At 35.9% G+C, this 25,732-nt stretch overlaps 1 protein-coding gene across 3 annotated transcripts in view; it reads right to left on the bottom strand.

Annotated features, from left to right (window-relative positions):
* Positions 1-2,422: 2,422 nt before the first annotated feature.
* The window catches only part of GRB14 (growth factor receptor bound protein 14), a 115,488-nt gene continuing 92,178 nt past the window's right edge, over positions 2,423-25,732 (bottom strand). For 2 of the 3 annotated variants that reach the window (XM_088794686.1, XM_088794688.1), the window contains 9 exons: positions 23,122-23,259; positions 18,389-18,499; positions 18,099-18,194; positions 12,415-12,495; positions 6,782-6,898; positions 6,618-6,690; positions 6,387-6,474; positions 4,099-4,192; positions 2,423-2,801 (listed from right to left, as the gene is read on the bottom strand). In XM_088794686.1, the coding sequence (XP_088650812.1) occupies positions 2,655-2,801; positions 4,099-4,192; positions 6,387-6,474; positions 6,618-6,690; positions 6,782-6,898; positions 12,415-12,495; positions 18,099-18,194; positions 18,389-18,499; positions 23,122-23,259 (945 nt within the window). In that variant the 3' untranslated portion in view covers positions 2,423-2,654. The remainder of the gene's footprint in view (positions 2,802-4,098; positions 4,193-6,386; positions 6,475-6,617; positions 6,691-6,781; positions 6,899-12,414; positions 12,496-18,098; positions 18,195-18,388; positions 18,500-23,121; positions 23,260-25,732) is intronic. The other variant, XM_088794687.1, reaches the window with a different exon arrangement.

The following is a 25,732-nucleotide window of genomic DNA, read 5'->3' on the forward strand; positions in this document are numbered from 1 at the left end:
AGCAATACTTATACCAGACAAAATAGGCTTTAAAACAAAGGCTATAAAAAGAGACAAAGGAGGACCCTAGTAGTCCCATTTCTGTGTATTTATCCAAAGAAACCCAAAATGCTACTTTAAGGTGATGTGTTCATCCATACACTCATTGCAGCATTATTTACAATCCCTAAGAAATGAATATGGCAAGCTGGGTGTCCACCTATGGATAAATAGACAAAGCGTAAGTGGTACATATATACAATAGAACACTACTCAGCCATTAAAAAGAATGAAATCTTGCCATCTGTGATAACATGGATGGACCTAGAAGATATTGTGTTGTGTATTAAGTCAGACAGTGAAAGACAAATGTCATATGATTTTGCCAATAAGTGGATTCTAAAGAACAAAATAAACCAACTAAACAGAAATTCATAAATACAAAGAACATTTTGATGGGTGCCAGAAGGGAGGGGGTGGGGAGGTGAAAAGGGGAAGGGATTAAGAAGTACAAATGGTTGTTACATGGTAGTCCTAGGGATGTAGGATATAGCATAAGGAATATAGTCAATAATACTGTAATAACTATGTATGGTGTTAAATGGGTACTAGATCTATAGGGATGATAGATGGTGATAGGTGAAAAAGGTGAAGGGATTGAGAAATACAAATTAGGAGTTACAAAATAGTCAATGGGATGTAAAGCATAGGGAATATAATCAATAATATGGTAGTAACTATGCATAGTGCTAGGTGGGTACTCGTCTACTTAAGGGGATCACTTCATAACTTATATAAATGTCTAACCACTATGCTGTACACCTGAAATTAAAATAATACTGAATATCAAAAAAAATAGTCACAAGGATATAAAGTGCAGCACAGCACAGGAAATAGTCAATAATATTGTAATAACTACATTGTCAAGTGGGTAAGACTCACCACTGTGGTTATCACTTTGTGAGGTATATAAATTTCTAATCACTATATTGTTTTGTATACATGAAAGTAATTAAAAACTACCTGAAAAAAAATTTTAAATAAAGTGTGGTTTTGAAATATTGTTTTTTAAAAAAATCTTCCTAACTTTCCCACAATGTTGTTATAAGGATCAATTAGAGGAGATGGGCAATATTTTGTAGGATTTTAATATCTACAACTTAAAATGTATACACATTAAATGTTTTCTCTTCTCTTTTCTTTTCTTTTTTTCTTTAGAAAAATGGATATCCTTCCCACAAAAAAGTGGGAAAAACAGAATCATGGACACCCAACAAAAGCTTCCCAGATGATCTCACAGAGGAGGTAACAAAGTCAGTGTTTCAGGTTTCCAAAATCTTTGGCTTCTATATTGCTGTTGACTAGGTAAGAAACTGAAAAGGGGGTAGGCAAAAATAGCACAAATTTACCTATTAGGATCTTAACAGATTTTGAATCTTTGATTGTATTCATTTTGATCAGGTTAATGATTTAGTACTATTAACAAGGATCAAAGGAATCTTCATAAAGTTACAGCATGGGAACAAATGTGAAATATTATGGTGACAATGTAACATTGTCATAGATTATATGCCACGAGAAAGCATATGCAAATTATATAAATCCCCTCTATATTTTGATCATTTTCTTAAAAACAAATACAATCATATACCACAAAATGACCTTTAAGTCAGTAATGGTTTGCATATATGACAATGGTCCCATGAGATTATAATGGAGCTGAACAATTCCTATCGCCTAGTGACATTGTAGCTGTCATTAGTGTCATAGCGTGTTACAAACGTGTATAGCATTCAGTACAGTAACATGTTGCCCAGGCTTGGAGCCTAGGAGCAACAGGCTATACCATATAGCTGTGGTGTGTAATAGGTGGCACAACCTAGGTTTGTTTAAGTTTGCTCTGTGATGTTCACACAATGATGAAATCACCTAACGACATATTTCTCAAAATATTCGTGCCTTAAAGGGACACATGACTGGAGAATTCCAGTCAATCACTGAATGAATGAAAAAAATACAATGAAAACTGTGTCACTAATGGATACAATACCAGTGTAAATATCATAGTATAATTAATCATTCAATAATTTCAAAAAAAATCATCCTGAAAAAAATCAATATACTTCAAAACAATTTTAAGCTGCTACTTAAAAATATGATTTGATTTCAAGGTTGTAATAGACTCAAAAATATATAATTCAAAATAGTTTTTAGTTTTAACAGGTTATGGGTAGCTTCTTTTCATTGATAACTCAAGTTTTTTTCATACTTCTTAAGTTATAAAAAAAGTAGTATAATTTAAATTCAGTGCTCAAATAATTCATTCTGAAACCCAACTTTTCCCCCATATTTTGTAGTTGAGAAATCTAATGCTGCTATGGTAAGGACAGAAAGATGTTTAAAATACATACATTTGAAGAAAATCACACAAGAACACAACAAATCATTTTTTTTCTGAGGTTTAATTTTAACTAATGAATTTTAAATGATGAATATTATGTCAATCCAATTCTTTGCTTATTTGTAATGCACAAACTATTTTTTGTAACTTGGAGGTGAAATAGATTCTTTTCACCATGGCAATATTTTCACTCTTATTTATGGTCTTTTTCTGTTTTTGTTTTTTTTCTTGAGGCCTTTTTCTTCAACAGTTTAACAAGTCACTTCTGGTTTGGCTAAAGTGCAATTCTAGCACAATAATGTTTCAACTTGCAAGGAAGAACGCCTTTATTGAGTTGATAAAACTCCACCAGCTGGATCAGATCTGTAAATCTCGTGTGGCCATCGTCCAGGGTATGGAACATTTCACCATCATCTTCCACCTGCAAGAGGAAAAATAACAAGCTGGTAAGAAGGGCAAAATACTCATAAGGACAATCATATTCCATTGCATACTGTGTCTTTATATGACAGGTTTATAAACTAAAGGATAGTGAAAAGAATGTTTTGGCATGTCTGCTTCATTTTTGTCACTTCACTTTGCATTTAAAAGAACTATCAGATGATCCTAGAATAATCAATATGGCTCTACTTTGTCTACTTCTAATTTTCACAGTGTTCTGTAATTAGAATAGCATGAATAGTTTGAATCAATATACAGTGAGAATTCTACACGATTCAGTGTAATGGTAAACAAAAGGTTTTAATGCTCCCACTTACAGACATTAATTTCCATTTCTAAATGTTGTCTCCCTACCAGGATCACTTAACATATTAAAAATGAATATTCACAATATTTACATCAGTAAATTGATTCTGAAGCAATCAAACATTATGTTAATGGAATGATAGTTGCCTTTTGGAGGGGGGCAGTGAGATCTTCTGGTATTAACCAATTCATACTTGCCAGGGACATCGCTCACATAATCAATGAAGCAGGGAAGATACTGCATATGGACTTTGGGTAATTCCAAAAACATCCCATTCAAAAGTAAACACTAGCAATTTAGCAATCTCATGTAACACTTTCCTGAAAGTAGACTGATTCTCTATTCCACACTATCTGGTTCTAGTACACAGATCATATGTATACATACATATGTACGTGCAAGTGTACACCACACACACACACACACACACACACACACACAAATCAGCAACAGAAGAAACAAAAATCCAAAACAAGCTGTGCCACCCAGAAGCACAATTACAAAAAAAATTTTAAATGTGCTCAGAATAGTTAAAATGATATACAGTTCTGTAGCACCTGTATATCTATCCACAATGATTGAAAACAAAACTATAAAAAACAAAAACAAAAACAAAAACACATTTTTAGGACAAGAAAGAAGAAAGGGCTTTAAAATAATGGTTTTTAAAGAATTGCTAGTAGAGTTCAGGAAAAAGAATCTTTAGTGGCCTTTTAACAATAGGTGGCATGGGGTCTACACAATATTGCTAAATCATATTTCATGGGAAAAAGAAAATTTAATTTTTACAATTCCTGTATTTCTTATATTAATTCAGACTCACAAAACCATTTCTGCCAAACTTAACTATAGTCAAAGTACAAAGTCCCAAATTATATTTAATAAAAGAACTAAAGAAAACCCAAGTTTCCAAAACCTTATGCATTAAGATCATCTCTAATACATGAATGTGAAATCACAAATTACTTACTGGTATAATTTGAAAGTGCTTTATTTTTTGTGCATGACTCATTGACAGTACGAAAGTTTTGGGGTTACTCTGACTATCCCGTACCAAGAAAACTCTAAAGAAAGAGAAAGAATTGTGATGTGTTTCTACATTTACTCATGGTTTTCACAGAAATACAGCATATAACAAGTCCAAAAAGTATAAAATTAAATATAGCCAAAGTTTTCCTTTACTATGTATTCAATGATGGGATTATCTAGCGTGGCAAACTTGATGGTATAACATTATCTTATAAAACTGTCATCAGTGCTAATTTAATTTTCATAGGATAAACACAGAGCCCATTTGTCAGATTGTTAGCTCACAATAACCAATGTAATATTATGCTGGCATTAATAATTAGTACAGTGTCCTTTTTCACTGGGAAATTGGGTATTCACATATTTAATACAGAGAACAGGTCATTAGCATTTTGTTATTTTAACTTCTGGGTCATGTTAGGCCCTGAAAGAAAATATTATGTAGAAAGGAATCATTTTTTAACTACCTCTTCTACACTGACTAGATCCCCTTTTTTCATTTGTTTCTGGTTCCTACTGGTACATACACAAGAGCAAGTGAGAAATGAATATAGTCTTTAAAAAAAAAAATCAATCCTGAAATAATTTATTAAATGTTTGAGCAAAATGTTTTAAGTAAAAGAAACACCCAAACAACATGTACTTTAACCTTGAAGAATGCAGCAGAAAAGCCTCTATAATGTCAGGCTAGAGAAACAAGCCATGGCCTCATGGCCTAAGAGAAAAATGCTGCCAGGCGTGTATTCTTACTCACTAGGAATCCAGTGCAAAACCAGCTTTGTATTAATTGTTGGCAAACAGTGCACACAGTCCCCACTGGTGACTCCAATACTAATCTCATTGCGCCTGGGCAAACAGGCAGCCAAATTTGAGACATCACAGATGTTGGATGAGATTATCCATTTCATTTATGCTGTGTGAGATTCCAACATTACATCACAGGGAGATGGAACAAAAGGGAGTTTCACTGGTAAATCAAACTGTAATTCTCTCCTGGCTCCCGAGTAAATCACCACTACCACCTAGTGGACTGCTTGGTATCATCACGTTTCCCCAGAAATACCAAAAAACAATTTTTAATTAAAACATTAAAAAATAAAGATACCGTCATTCTTTATACAAGTATTTCATTCAGTTTACATAAACCGGGCTCAGGAATAAGGGAAATTATAAACCTCCAAAACATTTTAACAATTCTTTGTCGTTTATTTCTTTCCTTGGTCTCATCAGATTGTAATTCTGCTGATCGTTCAAATTTATATCTAAAAAGACTGTGCTCCACGCAGAAAAGCACATTAAAATCTTTTTTCTTATTTAGAGCCTAGAGAAATTCTGACTTGCTATTAATAATATTCCATGTGAAGATGCATTTTTATCCAAATGTCAGTATTAAATCACCTTGAAATCCTGTCCTCATCTTAAACCCTTGAAAATATAAGATTCTGTCACCCCTTGTTTAAATCGATGTTGGTTTCGTTTCTCATCCAAACCTCAATACAACCTCCTTAATGTGTATTGCATTTGGAAAGAGAATTTAGCAGGTATTACAGGAAGTACCTGAAATAATGAGTACTTGGAGAAAAAGAAAATTCTTTCAATTATAAATCGTTCATAATTTATTTTATATTTCTCCTATATCTTCCATGGTACCCTACTAAAAGATAACATGAAAAACAGTCATGAAGTACTCTGTTCATAGGTTTATGTTACTTTAAGCTGTTAAAATTAATAGAAAAGAAAATCGGAATGTGACCAGAAAGAAAAAAATAAGACAAATAGTTAAATATATAACAAACAGCTTTTTACTTAACACACCCTGAATCAAACTTTAAAAAAATATAACACGTAAGATGTCAACACACAAACCATACTTTGAAATCATATTATATTTTCAAGTCAAAATGCTGACACCCAAAGATTAAGTTCATCTTTTTTCCCCATCAATTAATATCTGAGATGCTAATATTGGCACAGAATGGGTAATATTAGTGATCACTGGTTAAGAGCAGAGCTTCCTGTTCAGTTCTCTGTTAATTTATGCACAAATACTAAGCATATATTATGTAACAGGTACTCTACAGATACTGCTAGGATAAACTGGCAACCATCCTTATAGGACAAAGTCACTTCTGTTTTAGTAAGCCAAAGTCAAAACTCTTGGTGTTGTTGAATAAGTAATCACTGACTACAAGAGAAATCAAAATCACTAACACTGAAAATCAAACTTACCCATCTACGAGTCCATGCTGAATAATCAATCTCTGAGCTTCATCTCTAGAAATTTTGTGGTGAAACCATGGTTGGGACCGGTGGATAGCTGAAGAAATGAATGGAGGGATACAAAGCTGTGCATGAAATGACCACAATTTTCATTATACGACTTTCCACCATAACCCCTCAATGAGTACACCGAAATGCATATCTATCCAGCCATCGGTCACAGTGAAGATGCAGACATACCCATGTTGGTGGCAGAGCTCTGTGAAGACGCAGTAGGACTACCGTGATTGCCCAGGCGTAAGCATCCCTTTTTCTGAACGAGGAAGGGTAAAACAAATTTCAACTATCTGGGTGAAACAGATGTAAATAATAAATATTTCTGAGGAACATGAACCTATCTGTACCCTCCAAGCGAGTCCTTCTTCAACTGCAACTGAAAGGGCTTCCGTGGGATTTTCTATAACTCTGCTTTTCTGGCCTGAGAAATCCATTGCTACCAGGGAATTCTCTGATATACTTCTCTGGGAAAAAAAAAAAACACACACACACACATTTTTTTACCATGAAAATGTATTTGAAGTTATCTTTCAGTGCTTTACTGGCAATATGTTTCTACACTAGGATGTAGTTCCAAAGGTGGCTAGCAGGAAATTCAAGTTAAAAATAAACACATTCAAGGTAAAATGGGGCTACAAAATATTTTCAATAATAAGTGACATAGTTATTAATTAAGGTCACTAAATTAAGTGTTGAATAGAGGGATTAAAAGCTTTCAAGGTAAGCATGTCTTTATCCTAAAACAACCCTCTTTATATTCTCTGGTAAAACAGGAAAATGCGAATTTAGAATGGAATTCTTAGCACTTTCTATGACTAACAAGATCCATTACTTCTGAACTCAGCTCCCTATTATGATTTGAGATCAATCAATTATCATTTAAATAATAGGTAGTCAAATCTACCTATTATGAAGCAACTATTTATTAAGATTCAAGACACACTAAAGCTATAATAAACTGACTTACATCACTCCTTTCAAAAGAAGTAGTACTCACTTTATAACAGAACTATAATATGTATTTCAAAAGTTTATCACTTCCACTTTCATCTTACTTAGAAAAATCAAATTTTGTGAAGTAATTCAGATAACTTCATATTATTAAACTTTCTATTATTTAGTATATAAATATATATTTCTTAAATTTTATTGGAGTATTGGGGGACAGTGTGTTTCTCTAGGGTCTATGAGCTCCAAGTAGTTGTCCTTCAATTTAGTTGTGGAGGGCGCAGCTCAGCTTCAAGTCCAGTCACCGTTTTCAATCTTTAGTTGCAGGGGGCGCAGCCCACCATCCCATGCGGGAATTGAACCGGCAACCTTGTTGTTGAGAGCACGCGCTCTAACCAACTGAGCCATCCGGCCACCCCTTTAAATATTTCTTTCATTTTGTGAAGATGAACATGGCAAAATGAGAGCTGCAAAACAAGTCAATGACGAAGGAAGAACTGATCTAAAAACAAGATATTTTTAAACAAACAATATTAAATAACTTTTTTTGTTAATTAATTTTGCCAATTACTTTTTGTATACATATTTTCTGAACGTGAGAATAAAATATTGAAAACCTAGATTTTATTTTTACTTTCTGTTTGTTTAGGGCTCTAGCTCTACTTCACAACCATCTTTTGAAAAGTATGCCATCCCAAGTCATCCATCTTAAAAAAAAAAAAAAGAAAATTGTCAAAATATCCAGTCAAGAGTGTCACTCAGTTTTTAAGAATTAAAACTCTCCAAAAGAAAAATTATTCAAAAACAGCATGGACAATGTTTAACAGTTATTCTCCACTCGTTGACAGAGGAGCAAAACAAAAACAAGGGATCTAATGGAAAAGGAGGAGCCAATGTGCACCTGGAGACTCGTGGCTTAAGACCATTTTGTATCTCTCCACATGGACTCAGCCATAGTCTGCTTGGTCTAACAAACTATAATCACACGTGTTCTTGAAATAAAATGTCCACACACAAAAACTGGGGGGTAGGGAGGATTCATTTATCACTGCATCACACATGGCACTTTATTAGCATGTTATTTCCTCTTCAAACCATGCTGTAGTAGCCCACCATCTTATTTCGGTTCATCTTTATTTCTAGAGATCCAGCGTGCAATCTTTCATTTGTTACAGGAGCCTTTATAACTGACAGCTGCTCTTTCCAGACAGATGCTGTCTCTGTAATCTCTATTTGCTGTCACACCTTACTTTGCCCTTCTCACCCCGTGATCTTCTGTGCCGGGCTGTGGACCAGTCGGATATACTTTTGCTTTGCCAACATTAATGAAAAGCCTCTACCTGCCCAAACCGCAGAGTAACTAATCTCAATCACAATGATAGCTTTATCCTTATAATATCTCTACTTCACATGCCAAGATGGGTTCTGTAATCGCAAGGTCCTGATAACATAAAAATACTGTTAGGAAAGAATAATAAATATAACCAGTTGTTCTTATTCTTTTTGTTTTCCTACAATATGACAGGCTGAATGTAAAACAAGATCCATATTCCACAATTACTTGACATAAGTAGGGAGTCTACAATACAAATGAGTATTTTCATTTGCTATATTAACTACACTAGAGGAAAACACGGGAATATAGCAAATATTTTCTACTGAATGGCAGGTGGTGGATGAAAAATTAATAGTTTACCTTTGGTGGACAAAGAAATGGAAGTGAAGAAAAAATCAGACTTGAACTCAAAAGGTCATTTTTCAGCTCAGTTTCTTTCACATAGAAAAGCAATGTTGATAACATTCAGAATCAGTGTATTTTTCAAATATTTGTCCCTTTTTCTAGCTCTTTCTTCTGGTGGAATAAACAGGGCAAGCCCTAAAAAAAGGTCCATAATTTTAAGGGCATGCCTCTTTTTTTAAGAAAGAAAAGGCCGGGGTACACCCTGGATTATCAAGGTCACACTGAGATCAGACACAGTCACTCTTAATGGACATAAATGGTTTTCAGGAAGTTAGCTGGTGGCAACTAGTAGCCATACACTGTCACCCCATTTAAACATCTAGATAAACCTGCAGTGCAGTCCTTAGCAAGAGGACACAGAATTTCCTCAGATATTGTTTTCATCTGCTTTATATAGGGCCACAGGACATCAGAGATGTAATTGATTCTAGAGATTAGGCAACTGTCTCCCATAGTTTACACTGCAGGACACCAGTGACTCAACCAAGGTCACACAGACAGCTTATGGTAAAGGCAGTAACAGATAGAATTTATCTAGGGTTCTGTCATGTACCATAATAATGCGGGGGTACAGGGAAGAAACTGCAGTTTGGAACATCTCACTCAGGGTCAAACGCGAGGAAGAATCTCAGCCACAAAAAAGAATGAAATCTTACCATTTGTGACAACATGGATGAACCTAGAGGGTATAATGCTAAGTGAAATAAGTCTGAAAAAGACAAATACTGTATCATTTCACTTATATGTGGAATCTTAAAAACTAAACCAATGAACAAACAAAACAAACAGACTCATAGATACAGAGAACAAACTGATTAGTTGCCAGAGGGTTGGGTGGTAAGGGGATGGGCAAAAAAGGTGCAGGGGAATAAGAGGTACAAAACTGTACTTACAACATAAGTAAGTCATGGGGATGTAATGTACAGCATAGGGATTACAATCAATATTGTAATAACTTTGTACAGTGACAGATGGTTACCAGACTTCTCATGGTAATTACATTGTAAGGTATATAAAAGCACTATGTTGTACACCTGGAACTAATATAATATTGTATGTCAACTATACTTTAATTAAAAAGAGCTTTATATTCCAGCATTTTTTAAAAAGTAAGAAAGAATAAGAACTGTGTAGACTTGTTTTTCCCATCCCCTCACTCCAGCCACAACCATATTAACAGATGCTCCTTTAAATGAATCCTTTGTTAGCCCTGAAAAGGACCAACTATATTTGGCTTCCTGAAATATCTGCTCATGATTCTCATTTCAAAGGCTGATATGGGCGCCTATTATATACTATAGATAGCTATGATGTTCATTATGGTATGAGAATTTTTTTCTTATTTCGCTTCTCAAAATGTATCCCTGGATGAGATGATAACATTGTTCCTTTAAAAACATAACTAAAATATACTAAATTTTCCATGTTGCTCACTGAAAACAGTGCCAGGATGAAAACCAGCAGAGGCAGGTGAAGGGAACTGGTATCCATTACACAGGACACTGATTCTTCCATGATAATCTAGCAAAGTTGGATTCTGTATAGACACCGAACTAAATGCAAATACCTCCCCAAACTTCTTAGTTTCTTTCATGTAAATGGAGAAGAATGGAACTAAAATTATCAACTGCTATTTTCTCTGATCGTGAAAACTGCCATATGGGACACATAGGTCCTCACCACACAGGCATCTAAAGCCCTTCTCCTTCAACCCAACCAGATTCACTCAAAGAACATCTTTTCCTATACGCGGTGTTGAAAAGCTACACTAACCAAATGGTCATATGCATAGTGATCAACAGTAGTATCACTGTCATTGGAAAGAGGCGAGAATAATACCATACCTGTATGCTAATGACAGTGATGAAAGTAAAAAGGAAAGAGGCGAGAATAATCCCATACCTGTATGCTAATGACAGTGATGAAAGTAAAAAGTACTTTGTTTTTGACAATTTTTCCTATTATTAAGAGAACACTAAGCAATAATCGCCTCCAAATGCGTGGCTGCTATTTACATGCTCAGCCTAATAACTTTAGACTCTAAAAGAAATTTAGAATGACTTAGCAAAGGATTAAGATAATAACATTCATTATTCTTTATATACATATGGATTGAAAGATAAGGATAAGCTGACAAATTATAAAAATACTCACCTTAAAGTGATTGATTTTATAAAAATTCATTACATTGCTGTTTCTTATTTTAGGGCTTAAACGTAATGATACAAAGATGAAAAATTACTCTTCCATAACTTATATTTAAAGCAACATAAGTATAAAATTGGAGTTCTTTTTCCATATTAGTCTATCAGGCTTCATAATCAACTTTATTTCATGCCTCATTCCTAGGACTGAGCATTTCATCTGCTACATTACATGGGGGGAAATGCACCTTCCTTGGTCCCATACACGAAGAGCATATATTTAACCTAAGTGGAAAGGCAGCACCTTAGCTGATTTGCAACACAGGCACATACATCTGAATTCCCAATATACTCAATATTAAGAACACAACCAAAAATGGCAGAACATAAACTTTAAGTTAAGAAATAAATGTCTTGTGTTAATGCACAGAAAATTAAAATTAGGTCCTAAAGAAGGAAAAAGATGTGTGTGTGTCTGCAAATAAATATCCAGGTTGCATTTAGGATACATCTGAGAAGCCGGGCTGGACTGTAATGTAATGCACAACCTATACTTCAGCTGGAAGTTTTGGGATTTCCTGGAGAGCAGTTTGCTTTTCAAGGACCTGGAACTTTCAAAATTTTATTGTTAGAAAGCCCAAATGCAAAAGAGCTCGCACGCGTATAGTCTAGCTTTTAAAATTCCAAACCACTGGCATCTTTATATTAGGCTGTGACAATCCCAGAATTAATATTAAATTAAATAAATAAGCCCGTAATCAAAATCAATAATGAAGAAAGCAGCTACAATCCCACAGAAAATATTCTATAAATTATATTACTAAGATCTAATCTTCAAATGTTGTAATGAGACAGACTGGCTCACGTAATTCTTTCAAATGTTTAAAAAATATCTTTAACATAACTATTTTAACTGAATACTTCATGTACACTCTACTGCTGTGATTTTATCACATAGACTGCAATCATATACAATCCAAGAACAAATAATTCAATATAACATTATGGTAGGATGGTGACAAAGAGTTATTTTACTTAACCAAAAGAATATAAATGCATTATAATATTCATTTATAACGTAATGCAATTGCAAATTAATATAATGGAAATATAAAATAGAATATAGGTTGAAAAATTCAATCCATACCATAGGTGATATACTCTGAGAACTGCAGCCACTTCTACCTTGATATGGATGCATGTAATTCTGGTACAGCTGCATGCCATACTGCAGAATAAATAAAAACACATTCCTATCACTTTTACTACACAGATAATTTATGAAAATCAACTCATTAATTATACATCATCAATGTAAAAAATAAAAATTATAAGCATTCCTTAAAACAAGCAACCAAAATTGTGAAAGTAAACTTTAGTGACTTAAAATGAAACATTTAAAAAGACAGTGTTTTTCACTTGGACCCACACTTCAGGTCTAGCTCACCAGTATAAAGATCTGGAACTGACATTTCTACTCGTTATTCTTTGCACCAATAGCACCAAAACCATTTGGAGTGGTATATCACCTAGCAACCAGATAGCTCACTTGGGAAGGTGCCAGGCTTAATGGTACCAGGACTCTGCAAACCTTATACACATCCTAAGCAAAACCAGGTAAAATTCACTAAAACTCTACAATGACTGATTGATGACTTACATTGTATTTTTGGTAAATCCATAAACTTGGCCCTATGTTAAAGATTCTGGTAACAATACTCTTCCAGCACTGCTTAATGCTTGGCTTTAAATTCAGGGAAACCAAACTAGTGGGGAATTAGGATGATTTCAGACAATGGGTCACCAAATGCAACGTAACTGACAGTCAGAAGAACTGTGGCACCTGCACTTTCAGGAGGTAGCATCATTAGACTTGGGCTGCCAGGCTGCAACTGGAAAATGGGTTTCGATTATAGTAATACTGGATTATCAGTTTGAGAAACATTAACAATGCCAACTGCCATGACCAAACTTATCTTGTAGGGGTCTCCATCTGAAACTGGAAGATAACCCACTTAGATTGAAGTCACTTTGTTAGGAAAGGGAAGGGAAGGGGAGGGGAGGGGCGGCGGGGGAGGGGAAGGGAAGGGAAGGGAAGGGAAGGGAAGGGAAGGGAAGGGAAGGGAAGGGAAGGGAAGGAAAAAGAGGAGGGGGCAAGGGAGGGAAGGGAGGGAAGGAGAGGAGAGGAGAGGAGAGGAGAGGAGAGGAGAGGAGAGGAGAGGAGAGGAGAGGAGAGGAGAGGAGAGGAGAGGAGAGGAGAGGAGAGGAGAGGAGAGGAGAGGAGAGGAGAGGAGAGGAGATCAATGGGACAGACAGGCTTCTTTTTTGGGGGGGGCGGGGGGATACTTTACAATTCTCTCCATTTCATGGAGCCATAATGAACTTAAAAGTAGGTCCTATATAAAAGAAATTGGAGAGACACCACAGAATTCAATCTTACCCTTCAGATGAATACCATTTGAACATTCCAACAGAACTGTTTCTCTACTAAAGACCATTTCCTTAAAAGCAATTCCAGCAAAGTGGATGTATTTGGTAATAAGGCAGAAAATCAGAGGTGGGGGGACAAGGACAGTCACTGTTTTCAAGATTTTGCTTTTAACATGAATATAAACCCACACTCATTTAAAATTCTCTATGTTGACTTCTTTATCCAATTATTTCTCAACTTCTAAAAATTATTTTTTAATTTAAGGTTTGATTGGCATTAATGAGACCTAATAAAATTTATTTTAAATGAACTCTAAGCCTACAATAATTCTGAAAACAAGACAGATGAGCTTAATTCCTAGTCAAGCTAATTTTGGAGAATATACAATAACCTCCAACACTTTCACAAAGAACATGCTGCTTGGCCACCTTTTATAGATCTGCAGTGAAAAGCCTGCTACCAACTAATAAGACTTTTCTTCAAAGATATATTGTCCCTGGTATCTGTGGTGCTAGGTAGTTGCTTCTGTGCTGTTGGAGGTCTTTGGTAGGCATTTAACTCTGGCCGAGGGGTAGGGCATGGGTCACCTTAACATTTCCCTGCCCCTATGGAGGGGCCGATTAAGGGACCAAAATATGTTAGAGTGAAGCTAGCAGAGTTCTAAGGGAAGGAAAGGGAACACCATACATGAGCAAATCGCTTTTCTAAGTCTCAGATTTCTATGATTCTATATGTAACTGGAATTTCTACAAAGAGAACAGAACTATCTCCATCTGATGTTACATGAAGAGTTTTTATGTGTTTATGAAATAAAAGGGAAACAAGAGGCCAAATTCTTGGGAAGGCTATCTCTAACAAGTAGTATATAATAAAAATGAGGGACAGTTCTGTTCCAGCCAACATAACGTAGACTAATTCTTCCCTGCTCCTCCCTGCTAAGTACAGCAGGTCCTCGAATAATGTCATTTTGTTATAATGTTGATGAAAAAAAAATAAAAAATTGATTCCTGGCCAGGCCCACTCTCTATGTAGAGTTGCATGTTCTCCCCATGTCCACGTGGGTTTTCTCTGGATACTCCTGTTTCCTCCCACATCCCGAAGACGTGCACATGAGGTGAATGTTAAGTGAGGGCTTACTGTGCAATGATACACTCTGGAAACAACATAACAGACAACCAAAGGAGACAATCGCAAGTTACCTCCAACACCCAGCTGAGCTCACCAGCCAGGAGCATCCCACAGGTGCCCCACGGACAACAAGCTGCCAGAGGAAACCAATTCACTCCCCTATTAGAGTGCCTCCAATGTGTCCAGGCTGGCAAGTCCACAATTCCTCTATCTGGATATTTTAAAGTGTAAAACAGATCATATCTCTTTCCTGTTTGAAACCCTTCAGTGGTTTCTCACTGGCTCAGGATAAAGGTCCTCACTGATGCTTGCCTCCCTCTCAGGCTTCATCTGGAAAAGGCTTTGTCATAACTGAAACAAAGAGGGAATGCCAATATGATAGCAGAATAATGGCCCCCACAGATTCCACATCATAATCCCTGGAACCTATGATTTAGGCTATGTGGCAAAGGAGCATTAGGTTATACCGTGTTTCCCTGAAAATAAGACCTACCCCCAAAACAAGCCCCAGTTAAGATCTCAGCCAGACGGACGCATTTAGTACGTTATGACGATGCTCCAGAAGATGACATGATTGTATTTGAATAAATGCAGATTATTGGACAGGAAAAAAATAAGACACCCCCTGGAAATAAGCCCTAATGGAGCAAAAATTAATATAAGACCCGGTCTTATTTTCAGGGAAACATGGTACATGGAATTACGAGTGCTAATCAGATGACCTTGAAATAAGGTGATTATCCTGGATTATCTAGGTGGTTCCAATGTAATCACAAGGGGTCCTAATAAGTGGAAGGGGGAGCCAAAAGAGAGAGAACCAGAGATACGGCAATATGAAAAGGACTCAGCCGACACTGCTGGCTTTGACAATGAAGGAAGGGGCCATTAGCCAAGGAATCTGGGCAGTCTCTAAGGTTGGAAAGGGAAAAGAAAAGGATTTTCCCTAGATCCTCAAAAAGAGAACGCAGCTTTGATGACACTGTTTTTAGGCCAATTAAGACCCATTTCAGCCTTCTAAATGACAGAGGTACAAGATAACAAATTTGTCTTGTTTTAAGCCACTACTGTGGTAGTAAATGTGTTACAGCAGCTGTAGAAAATTAGTATAACATAGCATCTCTAAATTGGGCATTTATGACTTGAAAGTGGCTTTCAGAAGAGTCAGATGAGAGAAAAAAGTAAGAAGAGGACAATCTTACAGAAACTAATCATTCTGTATATGGAAGGACCAAAGAAAGCTTTTGGTATATTTCATCAATTCTTAGACACATTTCTTTTCCAATTTTAACATCTATAAATTTGTCTTTTAATCTATTGCATCTTATATTCACTGAGGTCCAAGTGACTTGTCATTGCCTGAAGTTAGTGGGATAAAGAAATCATTAGCATCAAACCTTGCAAAAGAGCTGTTAGTACTTAGAAAGAAAACCCCACAGACCACGGCAGGCATTTCTCTGAGAGGTTCAGCCTCTCCAAAATTCTTGATGGCACAGAGCTGGAAGTTCTGTCAAAAATATAGCTATCATTGATCTGAGATGAAAATGATTCAGAAAAGTCAGACTTATAATATGAAGAAGTTTTAAAGATATCTCAACTAATTTATTTCACATATATATTTTCATGTGTGTGTGTGTTTGTATGTGTGTGTACAAAATTGATAGATGATGAAAATCCAGGTCAATAGGTCTAAATAAATCTAAAATAACCATTTAAATGAAAATAAAAAGTGTCAGTATTATGAAAGCATCATATCATAATTTTATTGGCATAATTCTTTTCTTTCTAATTAGACACAAAAAAATAATGGAGTATCCTAGTAAAATCAGTGGTGTGTTGGAGTCACTGAAAGACTGATTAAAAGAGTGGTCTTACCACCTGCTTCTGTGTTGGGTGTCTGATTTGAGCCCAAGTTTGAAGAGAGAAAGACTTAGCTAACAAGGTTGGAAAGCATCTTGTCTACCAGCCTAGCCTGATTTTCAGAGTTCTGATGGAAGGGGAGAGAAAACCGAAGACCTCAAAGTATTATCTCTACTGTATTCCTAATAATCAAAAGATAGAAACAACCCAAATATCCATCAACAATAAATAAATAGTTTATTTAACATACATATACATACACTGGAATATAATTTAGCCATAAAAGGAATAATATACTACTAATACATGCTAGACTGAGGATGAACCACAAGACATTACGCAAAGTAAAAGAAGCTGGACACAAAAGGTCATCTATTATATGACTGCATTTCTATGAAATGTCCAAATAGGTAAATTCATAGGGATTATGAAAATTAGTGGTTGCCTGGGGCTGGGAGTAACTGTTTAATGGGTACGGTTTCCTTTTGAAATGAAGAAAACGTTTTGGAGCTAGAGGTGGTGGTTGTGCAACATTCTGAATGCACGACAGGCCACTGAAGTGTTCACAGTAAAAATAACTAATTTGGTTCATTTTATGCCATGTATATTTCACCTTAATTTAAAAGAAAATTAATAGAAATTAAAACTTTGTTCCAAACCTGTATGACAACTAATGTGATTCTGATTATTCTGTCCTTCTTCAAAAGGGAATGACTGATAATTCTCATAATTATAAATGTAAAGTTGTGTTAAATTTGCTAGCATCCAAGTTTCAAAAATAAATATGATTTCTACACATTCTGGAAGAAAATAGTTTTGTGTCTCTCTTCCCTATCTATCTTTATAACATTCTACTCCCATCAAAATGCTTGCCAAGAAATTACATTTATGAAAGCTACAATTTCTACTTAGCACAAAGGTAGATGTTTTAATAACATATCTATAGCAAACTTTATATAATAATTTGAGTTAAACTGGAAAGCAATTTATACAACGCATCGATGAAACATAAAACAACTGTGCTAAACATATCCAGGTGGGCACATCTTAAAATGTACTTTGTATTGGATTGATGGCGATGTTTTTAAAATGTAGACTAAGTTGTGTACAGAAGTTTCAGTGATACTGGATATGTATTAATAGTCTTACAAAAAATAAATATCAGGACATTTCTAAAAATGGAATACTTATTCCACACACAAAAGATGAATGCTATTAGGTTATTCCAATCAGCTCCACAAATGTTTATCTTTTAGATAAAATAAAATATACACACTGGGGGGCAGTTAATTTTCCTCTTTCTCACATACCCACACAGATTCATAGTGAGTCTCCGCATTTTAAAATACAGCTATTTTCAAACCTTGATGGTACTCCCAGCGTTTAATCAAAATGCACAACTACAGCAGGATTACCTTAAGCAATCTAATGGCGGTCACCCAGCACGTCCTACTGTGCTCTTCTTCTGCACAGAGCATTTTCAGGTCTCGGGGCCCTCGCGCTTTGTTAGGCTAGAAGGCCACAGCACATTGTTTATCGTTAATGCATATCTTGAAGGTAACACCTGTTGAAATAAAAGCCACTAAAATTCTCCCATATATGTAAGAGAAAGCTGTCTCTTTTTAAAAGAAATTTAAAAAAAACTCAAGCTTACCTAAAAGGCTGAGGCTTGCTTTATTCATCTATCAAAATATTAAGCCTGTACCTTAAAGCAGAATCCACAGTTAGTTGGTGCTCCATGTTTTTTTTTGCCTGCCAATGACACATAAATATCACTACTGCCAAATTCGCTGAAAAACTGCAAATGCCGTGGTTCCTTAAAAAGAAAATATATGCAAGTGTTGACATAGGTACATATTTTGCACTATCTCTTTTGTATTTCTATTATATTACATAATTTATACCTCGGCAAAAATTATTGCAAATAATGTCACAGAAACAAAAGGAGAAGAAAAACTAAGTCACTATATCCTTAAATAACCAGGAGCTTGATGCAACATTATTTGAGAAGTGGCAACTTGTTTATAATTTAACTTCCAACAAAAAACAATACACCTTCCCATTCCAAAATCATTCCCTTTAACCACCATTTCAAGGATTCTGAGGGAGAGAAGACAGAAAGAATGGTTTTTTAAAATGTTTTCCTTGTCTGGGCTTCAAATAATGGTAGTTCAATAAAGGGAGGAAGGTGGATTAAACTTCTGCAGCAGTTAGAGAAACAGAAGGAGAAACAGTGGATGATTCCTGCTTCGTTCAGAAACGACCATCCCTCAAGTCTGTGTACTGCCCAACACTCCACAGCAAGCAATGAGAGAGGCCGCATGACTATCTTCTTTACAAAAAGAAGGAAGCCTGCACCGATGAATTCAGGGAAATTACCTGGCAGTGAGATATGTCTGATTTTCAAGGCAAAGTGGAGTCATGAACAGCTATTTCTTCTCTGGAAAATCCATGAGATTTAGAACTGGTCATGGGAAATCAATGGGTCATATTATTCTGTGATAGGTTAATAACTTGGAGAAGGGCTTAATTCCGGGGTTGAAGGTATAATCAAAACTGACCAAAATACATTTGTTCTTTAAAACGTTGCTACCAGTAGTGTGGTTCCCAACTGGCATCACCCAGAAGCTTTTTAGAAATGCAAATTTTCAGGGCCTACTCCAGACCTACTGAATCAAAAGCTGCATTTTCCGAAGCTCTCAAGTGATTTATGTGCATTGAAATTTGAGAAGCAGTACTCTAAAAGGAAGGAAGGAAGGAAGGAAGGAAGGAAGGAAGGAAGGAAGGAAGGAAGGAAGGAAGGAAGGAAGGAAGGGAGAAAGACAGAAAAAGAACATTCAGCAATTTCAGCAACTGATTCAAATTCAAATCCAAAGAAATTTCAGTCATTTACCAGTAGGGTATTTGGCCCCTGAAGATAGGCAGAGAGAGAATTTCTATGTATGTCACTGTTTCTCCGTGTGTCCCTGTTCTTCAGCATCTCAATCTAATGAATGACTATAGCTCCCAACTCCATGGGAGAATACGACAGAAAAGAAAATTGCTAAGAGACCCAGTCTAGGGCCCACAGACCAAGGGAGGAGACAGGAAAAAGGTACTCTTCTTGGCATGGCCTTTAAAGTTTATTCCTAGAGAGAAAGTGATTTGCTAGAAAACATGTCTGATTTCTGTGAAGATGGAATAAAACCATCCCTGTCTTCTAGTCCTGTAGAAGTGAATGTAGATGAGTCATTTGAATGTCAGAAAAAGGCAGCTCGAGAAACACTGGAAGGCCACAGAGGCATGTAAGTTTCCTCTCTTGATTGATTTTTGTTCCATTACTGCAGACATACCAAGGCTTACGACACTGTAAGACTACAAGGCTGAGATGGCAAACCTTAGCATGCCCATGTGTACATGGGGGGGGGGGGGGGGGGGAGGAGGAGGGCAGGTACTAAGAGGTTTCTCTGTAAGTACAAGCCACAGTCCCATCTCCAAGGCTTATAGCACTGGTTATCTAATTCCCATGCAGCCTACATCTTTAGAAAGTAAAATAAATTGAGAACCTTCTCACAGAAAAAGGACAGGAAATGGTCTCCTTGGTAGAAATGTCAATATTAGACATCAGGTAACCTATATAATTTGTATCAGTCATAATTTTTAAGGCTATCTACTACCTCCAAGTTCTTTTAAAATCATTTTCATGTATAAACTATGGAATATGAGCTCATTAGGCACAGGCTAAAGAAAAGAATATTGTATGCTAATGCACACAGCAAAGTAAGACCCTGTGTCGAAAAGAGCAAGGTCTGGGACTGAAAAATAGAGATCTGATGCTTAGAATTTTGTAGCCAAGGGGAAGACCATCGCATGGATAAAAGCATGGATCTAGTAGAAGAAGAAGAGCTGTGTTGTATAATGGGTAAGGAGGGAAAGGAAGTGAAGGGGGAAGTAAAAATAGAAAGGGCAGTTGATTTCAATGAGAAAACTGTTGATGAAGTAAGAATTTAGGAATTAAAGAGACATTATCATATATTCAAGCGAAGAATTACTGAAAAAACTGTGAGATAAGCCTGATTACTGAATGTAGAAACTATTTCTCTCTGACTTTAAAAGGAAAATGATCCCGAACACGTTTGTTCAAAAACAACTTCATACATAATTTCATACATTAGGAACATTGGGAAAAGAGCACGCTCATTAAAGTCATCAAGAAAAAGTCTAAAACCTTAGTTACAAAAATGGATAATTATTTATACTACCGTTATTTATGATACTAAATTTGAAAAATGAATGTTCATGAAAAATTAGTTAAATGCATCCATATGATAAAACACTAGCTGTCAAACAATATACACTTAAAAATAAAAGATGTCTGTAAAGCATGGGTTACTAAATTAGTAAAGCCCCATTCCATCACTTACAAATCAAGAAAACACACACATATATATGCACATATGGGTGCACAAACAGCAAGAAAGGAAAACTGTATGAGGGAAAGGAGGAAACTATGCAAGAACCCTTGAGAAACATATGGAAAAGAGTCAACTATTACTCCTTTGTGGCTTCTGTTAGGTCCTGTTAGGACCACGACCCAAATACCTGGTCCCCATCATCAACTATGTTCTGAGCATTTCTATTTGGATGCTTCACCTAGACACCATACCCGTATATCTAGAACTAAGATCACTAGTATCTTATTTCCAAAATAATGGCCTTCTAGCAAACCTCCTGTTCCTGTTTATTAAATCATTTTCTGTTTCTTCATTTCTTTCTCTAAAACATTTTTAAATGCTTCCTCCTCTTTCATATCACTCAGGCAACCAAATCTGGGCATTTGCCATTTAATCTGGCATCTATCACATTCTTCTCCCTTCACTGCTCATCCCATGTTAGAGTCCATCACCTCCATCCTGGATTACTGCAATTATCTAATTATCATCTGTGCTTCTCATTTCTCTATTTCTCTCTCTCTCTCTCTCTCTCTCTCTCTCTCTCTCTCTCTCTCTCTCTCTGTCTCTCCCCCACCACCCTCCTTCCTCTCTGCCTCCCTTGCTCCCTTCTCCTCACTCTCTCTACTTGATTTTTTAAGCTCACTATGGCCATACTAATCTTACACTCTCTTGCTCAAAATTTTTCACTTGCTTCCTATATTGAGTTGAATGATAGCCCCCCAAAAGATGTGTTCACGTCCCAACCCCCAAAAACTGTGATTAAGACATGATTTGGAAAATGGGTCTTTGTAGATATAATTAAGTTAACTTAATATAAAGATGAGATCATTTACGATTATGTGGCTGGGACCTAAATCCAATGACAATTGTTACACGTGGTACAGAGAGAAAAAGGAGCAAGTCATGTGAAGATACAAGTAGAGATTGGAGTTAGGCAGCCACAGCAAAAGGGCACCTGGAGACATGAATAGCCAAGACAGCTAATCCTACTGAATATTTAAAGGATCAAATAATGAGAATGAGAAATAAATAACAGATGAACATCTCCAGCATAAATGAAAAGCAAGAATTTGAAGATGTAATGCATCTGTTGAAAAACAAGCCAGTTTTATCAGAATATATTTGAATGTACCTACAGATGTGGCAGGGAAATTACTGAACACCAACGATTATAACAATATTTGGAAAACAGCCAGAGAAAAATGACAAATTACCCGTAAAGAATCAACAGAGTTGTCACTGCCAACAGATGCATGAAAAGAGAATTAAAATAACCTCATGAAAATTCTCAAAAGTAGTTTTACTTGAAAGAAATCAATGCATTACATAAAACATCAACACTTACAAAACACACACCATATGGCAGAGGCTACATCAACTAGACTACACAGATACAGAGTGAATAGTGCTGAGCACTGTGGGAATTACAGGTCTGAGTGGTTATGTATGTGTGCATGGACAGCTGCACGTTTGCCTACGTAACTGTATACGTAGGTATGCATACACAAGCCCGCAAATACACCCACACCTGATCACAACATAACTTCCTCTAGTTCACAATCTGGCTAACGAGACAAAACGGACACACACAAAGGAATTAAAGAGCAATTATGGACTCAGCTAAGTGTCACTAACTCTATCAACATCAACACAAGTTCAGAATGGGTAAGATCAGTAGTATGACCTGGCATAAAAAGAAAAGATATGAACTATATTGGGCCTCAAAGTCTGCACTCTAGGGTAAGATGAAAGGGGGTGAATTCCGAGTGAGGAAAAAGTGAGCAGAGTATGTGGTACTGAAATAAGAGCAGCTAGCTTCCCTCAAAGATCGTTCAACTAGTGGGAAATAAAGCTGAAGAGTTAGTTTTTAAACAGATTATGGAAAAGGTAGGGAATTTAGGAAAATTACCAACTCTTGAGATCCAGTAATAAAGTAGAAAGTAAAACCAATTTTAACTTACAACTTATGTATGACTCTTAACACATCACTGGTATTTCCAATTACCTTTGATGTCCCTTTAGTAGAAAAATATAAACCAGATCTTCTTAGAAGGAAGTAAATCTTTTTCCAGGACTTCTTTCCCTGTTCTTTTGCATGTAAGAAGCCATGGATTTCAGGATATGTGCTTGAACTCAGAAACATCTAGAAAAAAAATTAGACACTCTCATACTGGTTTTGAATCAATGATATTGTAGCCTTATATACTAATCATGTTAAGATTTCAAATATGAACATGTAAAATCTAACGGTGTGAATACCACTTATATACCGTTACAGAAATGACAAAATATGCACAACAGAAAAACAAATCAGTCTTTTGATAACCTGAGGCAAGTTTCAAATGAAAATATATTCACAAAATATACAATCTAAGTTATCAGTACTGAGCCAAACACCAAAATTATAAGTTATTTGTCCATTTGAAAAGCTGGACTTCATCTATGGAGTAAAAGCCTGATATTTTCATCCTTTTCTATGGTTTTCCCTGAGAGCCTATCAATTTCATCTTCATATGGTGTAAGACCATAATCCTGACTTCAATCATTCAGTTATTAAGAAAGTGAAGTGAAGTTCACCTCTTTAATGAGGGTAAAGCAAACAATCTCTTCTCCGTACTCTATGGTTCTCAGTTGTGAGTAGATATGGCTTGTTGTGCTTTTCAAAGAGAACTACAATATCTTCCATGCCACATACTTTTCTGCAAAGTGATCTTGCCACTGAAGCATAAAGAGGTGAAGTCTGTTTCGCCACCTCTCTTGAATCTAGGCAAGGCTGTGACTGCGAAAGGAACATGGAAGAAGTGACAGACAGTTCTAATCATACCGTGTTTCCCCGAAAACAAGACCTAGCCAGACCACCAGCTCTACTGCATCTTTTGGAGCAAAAATTAATACAAGACCCAGTATTATGTTATATTATGTTATATTATATTATACGTGGTCTTATATTAAAATAAGACCAGGTCTTATATTAATTTTTGCTCCAAAAGACACATTAGAGCTCAGAAGTGGGTAAGGTCTTATTTTTGGGGAAATACGGTTGTCCTTAACTAGCCTGACGGCTTCCACGATTTAACTCTTGGAAGCTGGTTGTCACATGAGAAATGTGGTTACCCCGAGACAGCTATGTTGTGAGAAGCCCAATGAAACTGGAAGAGTCAGCAGGATGAGACACCATGTGGACACAGACAGAGTATCGGGCATGTGTAGTGAAAAACCAACTTATAAGGGGTTCTTCAACCCCTCTGTGAATCAGTGTGTCTCAGAGACGACCCACCCAGCTAAACCCTTCCCAAATTCCTGACCCACAAAACTGTAGGCAAGATGTGAGTGAGTACTTAAGCCATTAACGTTTGGAATAGTTTGTTACACAGTAATAATTAACTGAGACAAGTGTTGGTCAGGAAAACGAGAATGAAAAGGAATGGCTCTAGCTGAGTGGCTGTGCTAAGCATCCTTAATAAGACAGTAGAAATGCATTAGCATCTCATTAAAAGAGGAAACGAGAAATCCCTATGAATAAACAAATACAAAATGGAAAAACCGAAGGTAAGAGAAATTATTAGCTAAAACAATGTACATATTTAAAAGGCTACTCAGGGAAATGCTGATAGGAGATATTTATGTTTTTTAAGTAAATTACTAAAAACAACTTTAATTTAATGAGCCACAGATATTAATTAATTGGCATGCAAAACAGGCAAGTAGGTTTCTTAGTTTGAGTGCTTTCCAAGTTATTAAACCAAACCAATTAAATTTTTAAAAAGGGAGTCACAGAGGTCGCACTAGAAAAAGAAGAAATGTTTTAAAAACTGGAAACATTGCCTCAGTGGAGAGAAGAGGTCAAGGGCACACGCAGGACTATGTGATTCCAAAGCTCTCGTTTTTCTTGTTTTTATAATTTAACATTAAAGTAATATAACTGCATTATAGGAGAATTTGGAGAAGGAGATGGAAGAAAAACTACAATCCACCACCCTATCCTAATTCAGTGGGGAGGCATTGAGAAGGACAGGGTGCAAGAAGAGTTGGGGTGCTGACGCCCTGCTGCTGCTGCCATTCACCCTAATATTCCGATGGGGTATTTGTGAAAACCCGGTAAGCTTATAAGTAGCTTTTAGAAAAATCTCTTGAGACTAATTATATTTTTAAAGTATTTTCAAGTGCAAATGTGAAATATAACCTATTAAAAAGCGCACAGCAAACGAATCTCTGACACCCAACATATTTACCAATATATTTAAGTACCAATATATTTAAAATAGTATCTATAATGAAAGTAGTAAAAGTTTTCTTCATTAAAGAATAATTGAGTGGGTTTGGGAATGCCTGGGACTTAGCTCAAACAGCAACCATTACAAAGATATTATTCAACATAAACCTGGTAACATCTATAGAGCTTCTGATGTGAAATCTGTTAATCTATCAAAAATAAGGTAAAATAACTGAAATTCTTTTATTTTAATAGAAATGTCTTGGAAAAGGATCACCTAAAGTTACTGCTAGTTTGGAAAAAATGAGCCCAATAAATGCAAAAGTAAGGAGATTTTTAATTAAACAATCCGAACTCTTAATTCAGCTAAGATATTTCACAATTCTAGTCCAATATTTCCATC

Source organism: Rhinolophus sinicus, chromosome 17 (genome assembly GCF_057876585.1).
Source record: "Rhinolophus sinicus isolate RSI-liver-muscle chromosome 17, RSI-T2T, whole genome shotgun sequence".
Classification (NCBI taxonomy): domain Eukaryota; kingdom Metazoa; phylum Chordata; class Mammalia; order Chiroptera; family Rhinolophidae; genus Rhinolophus; species Rhinolophus sinicus.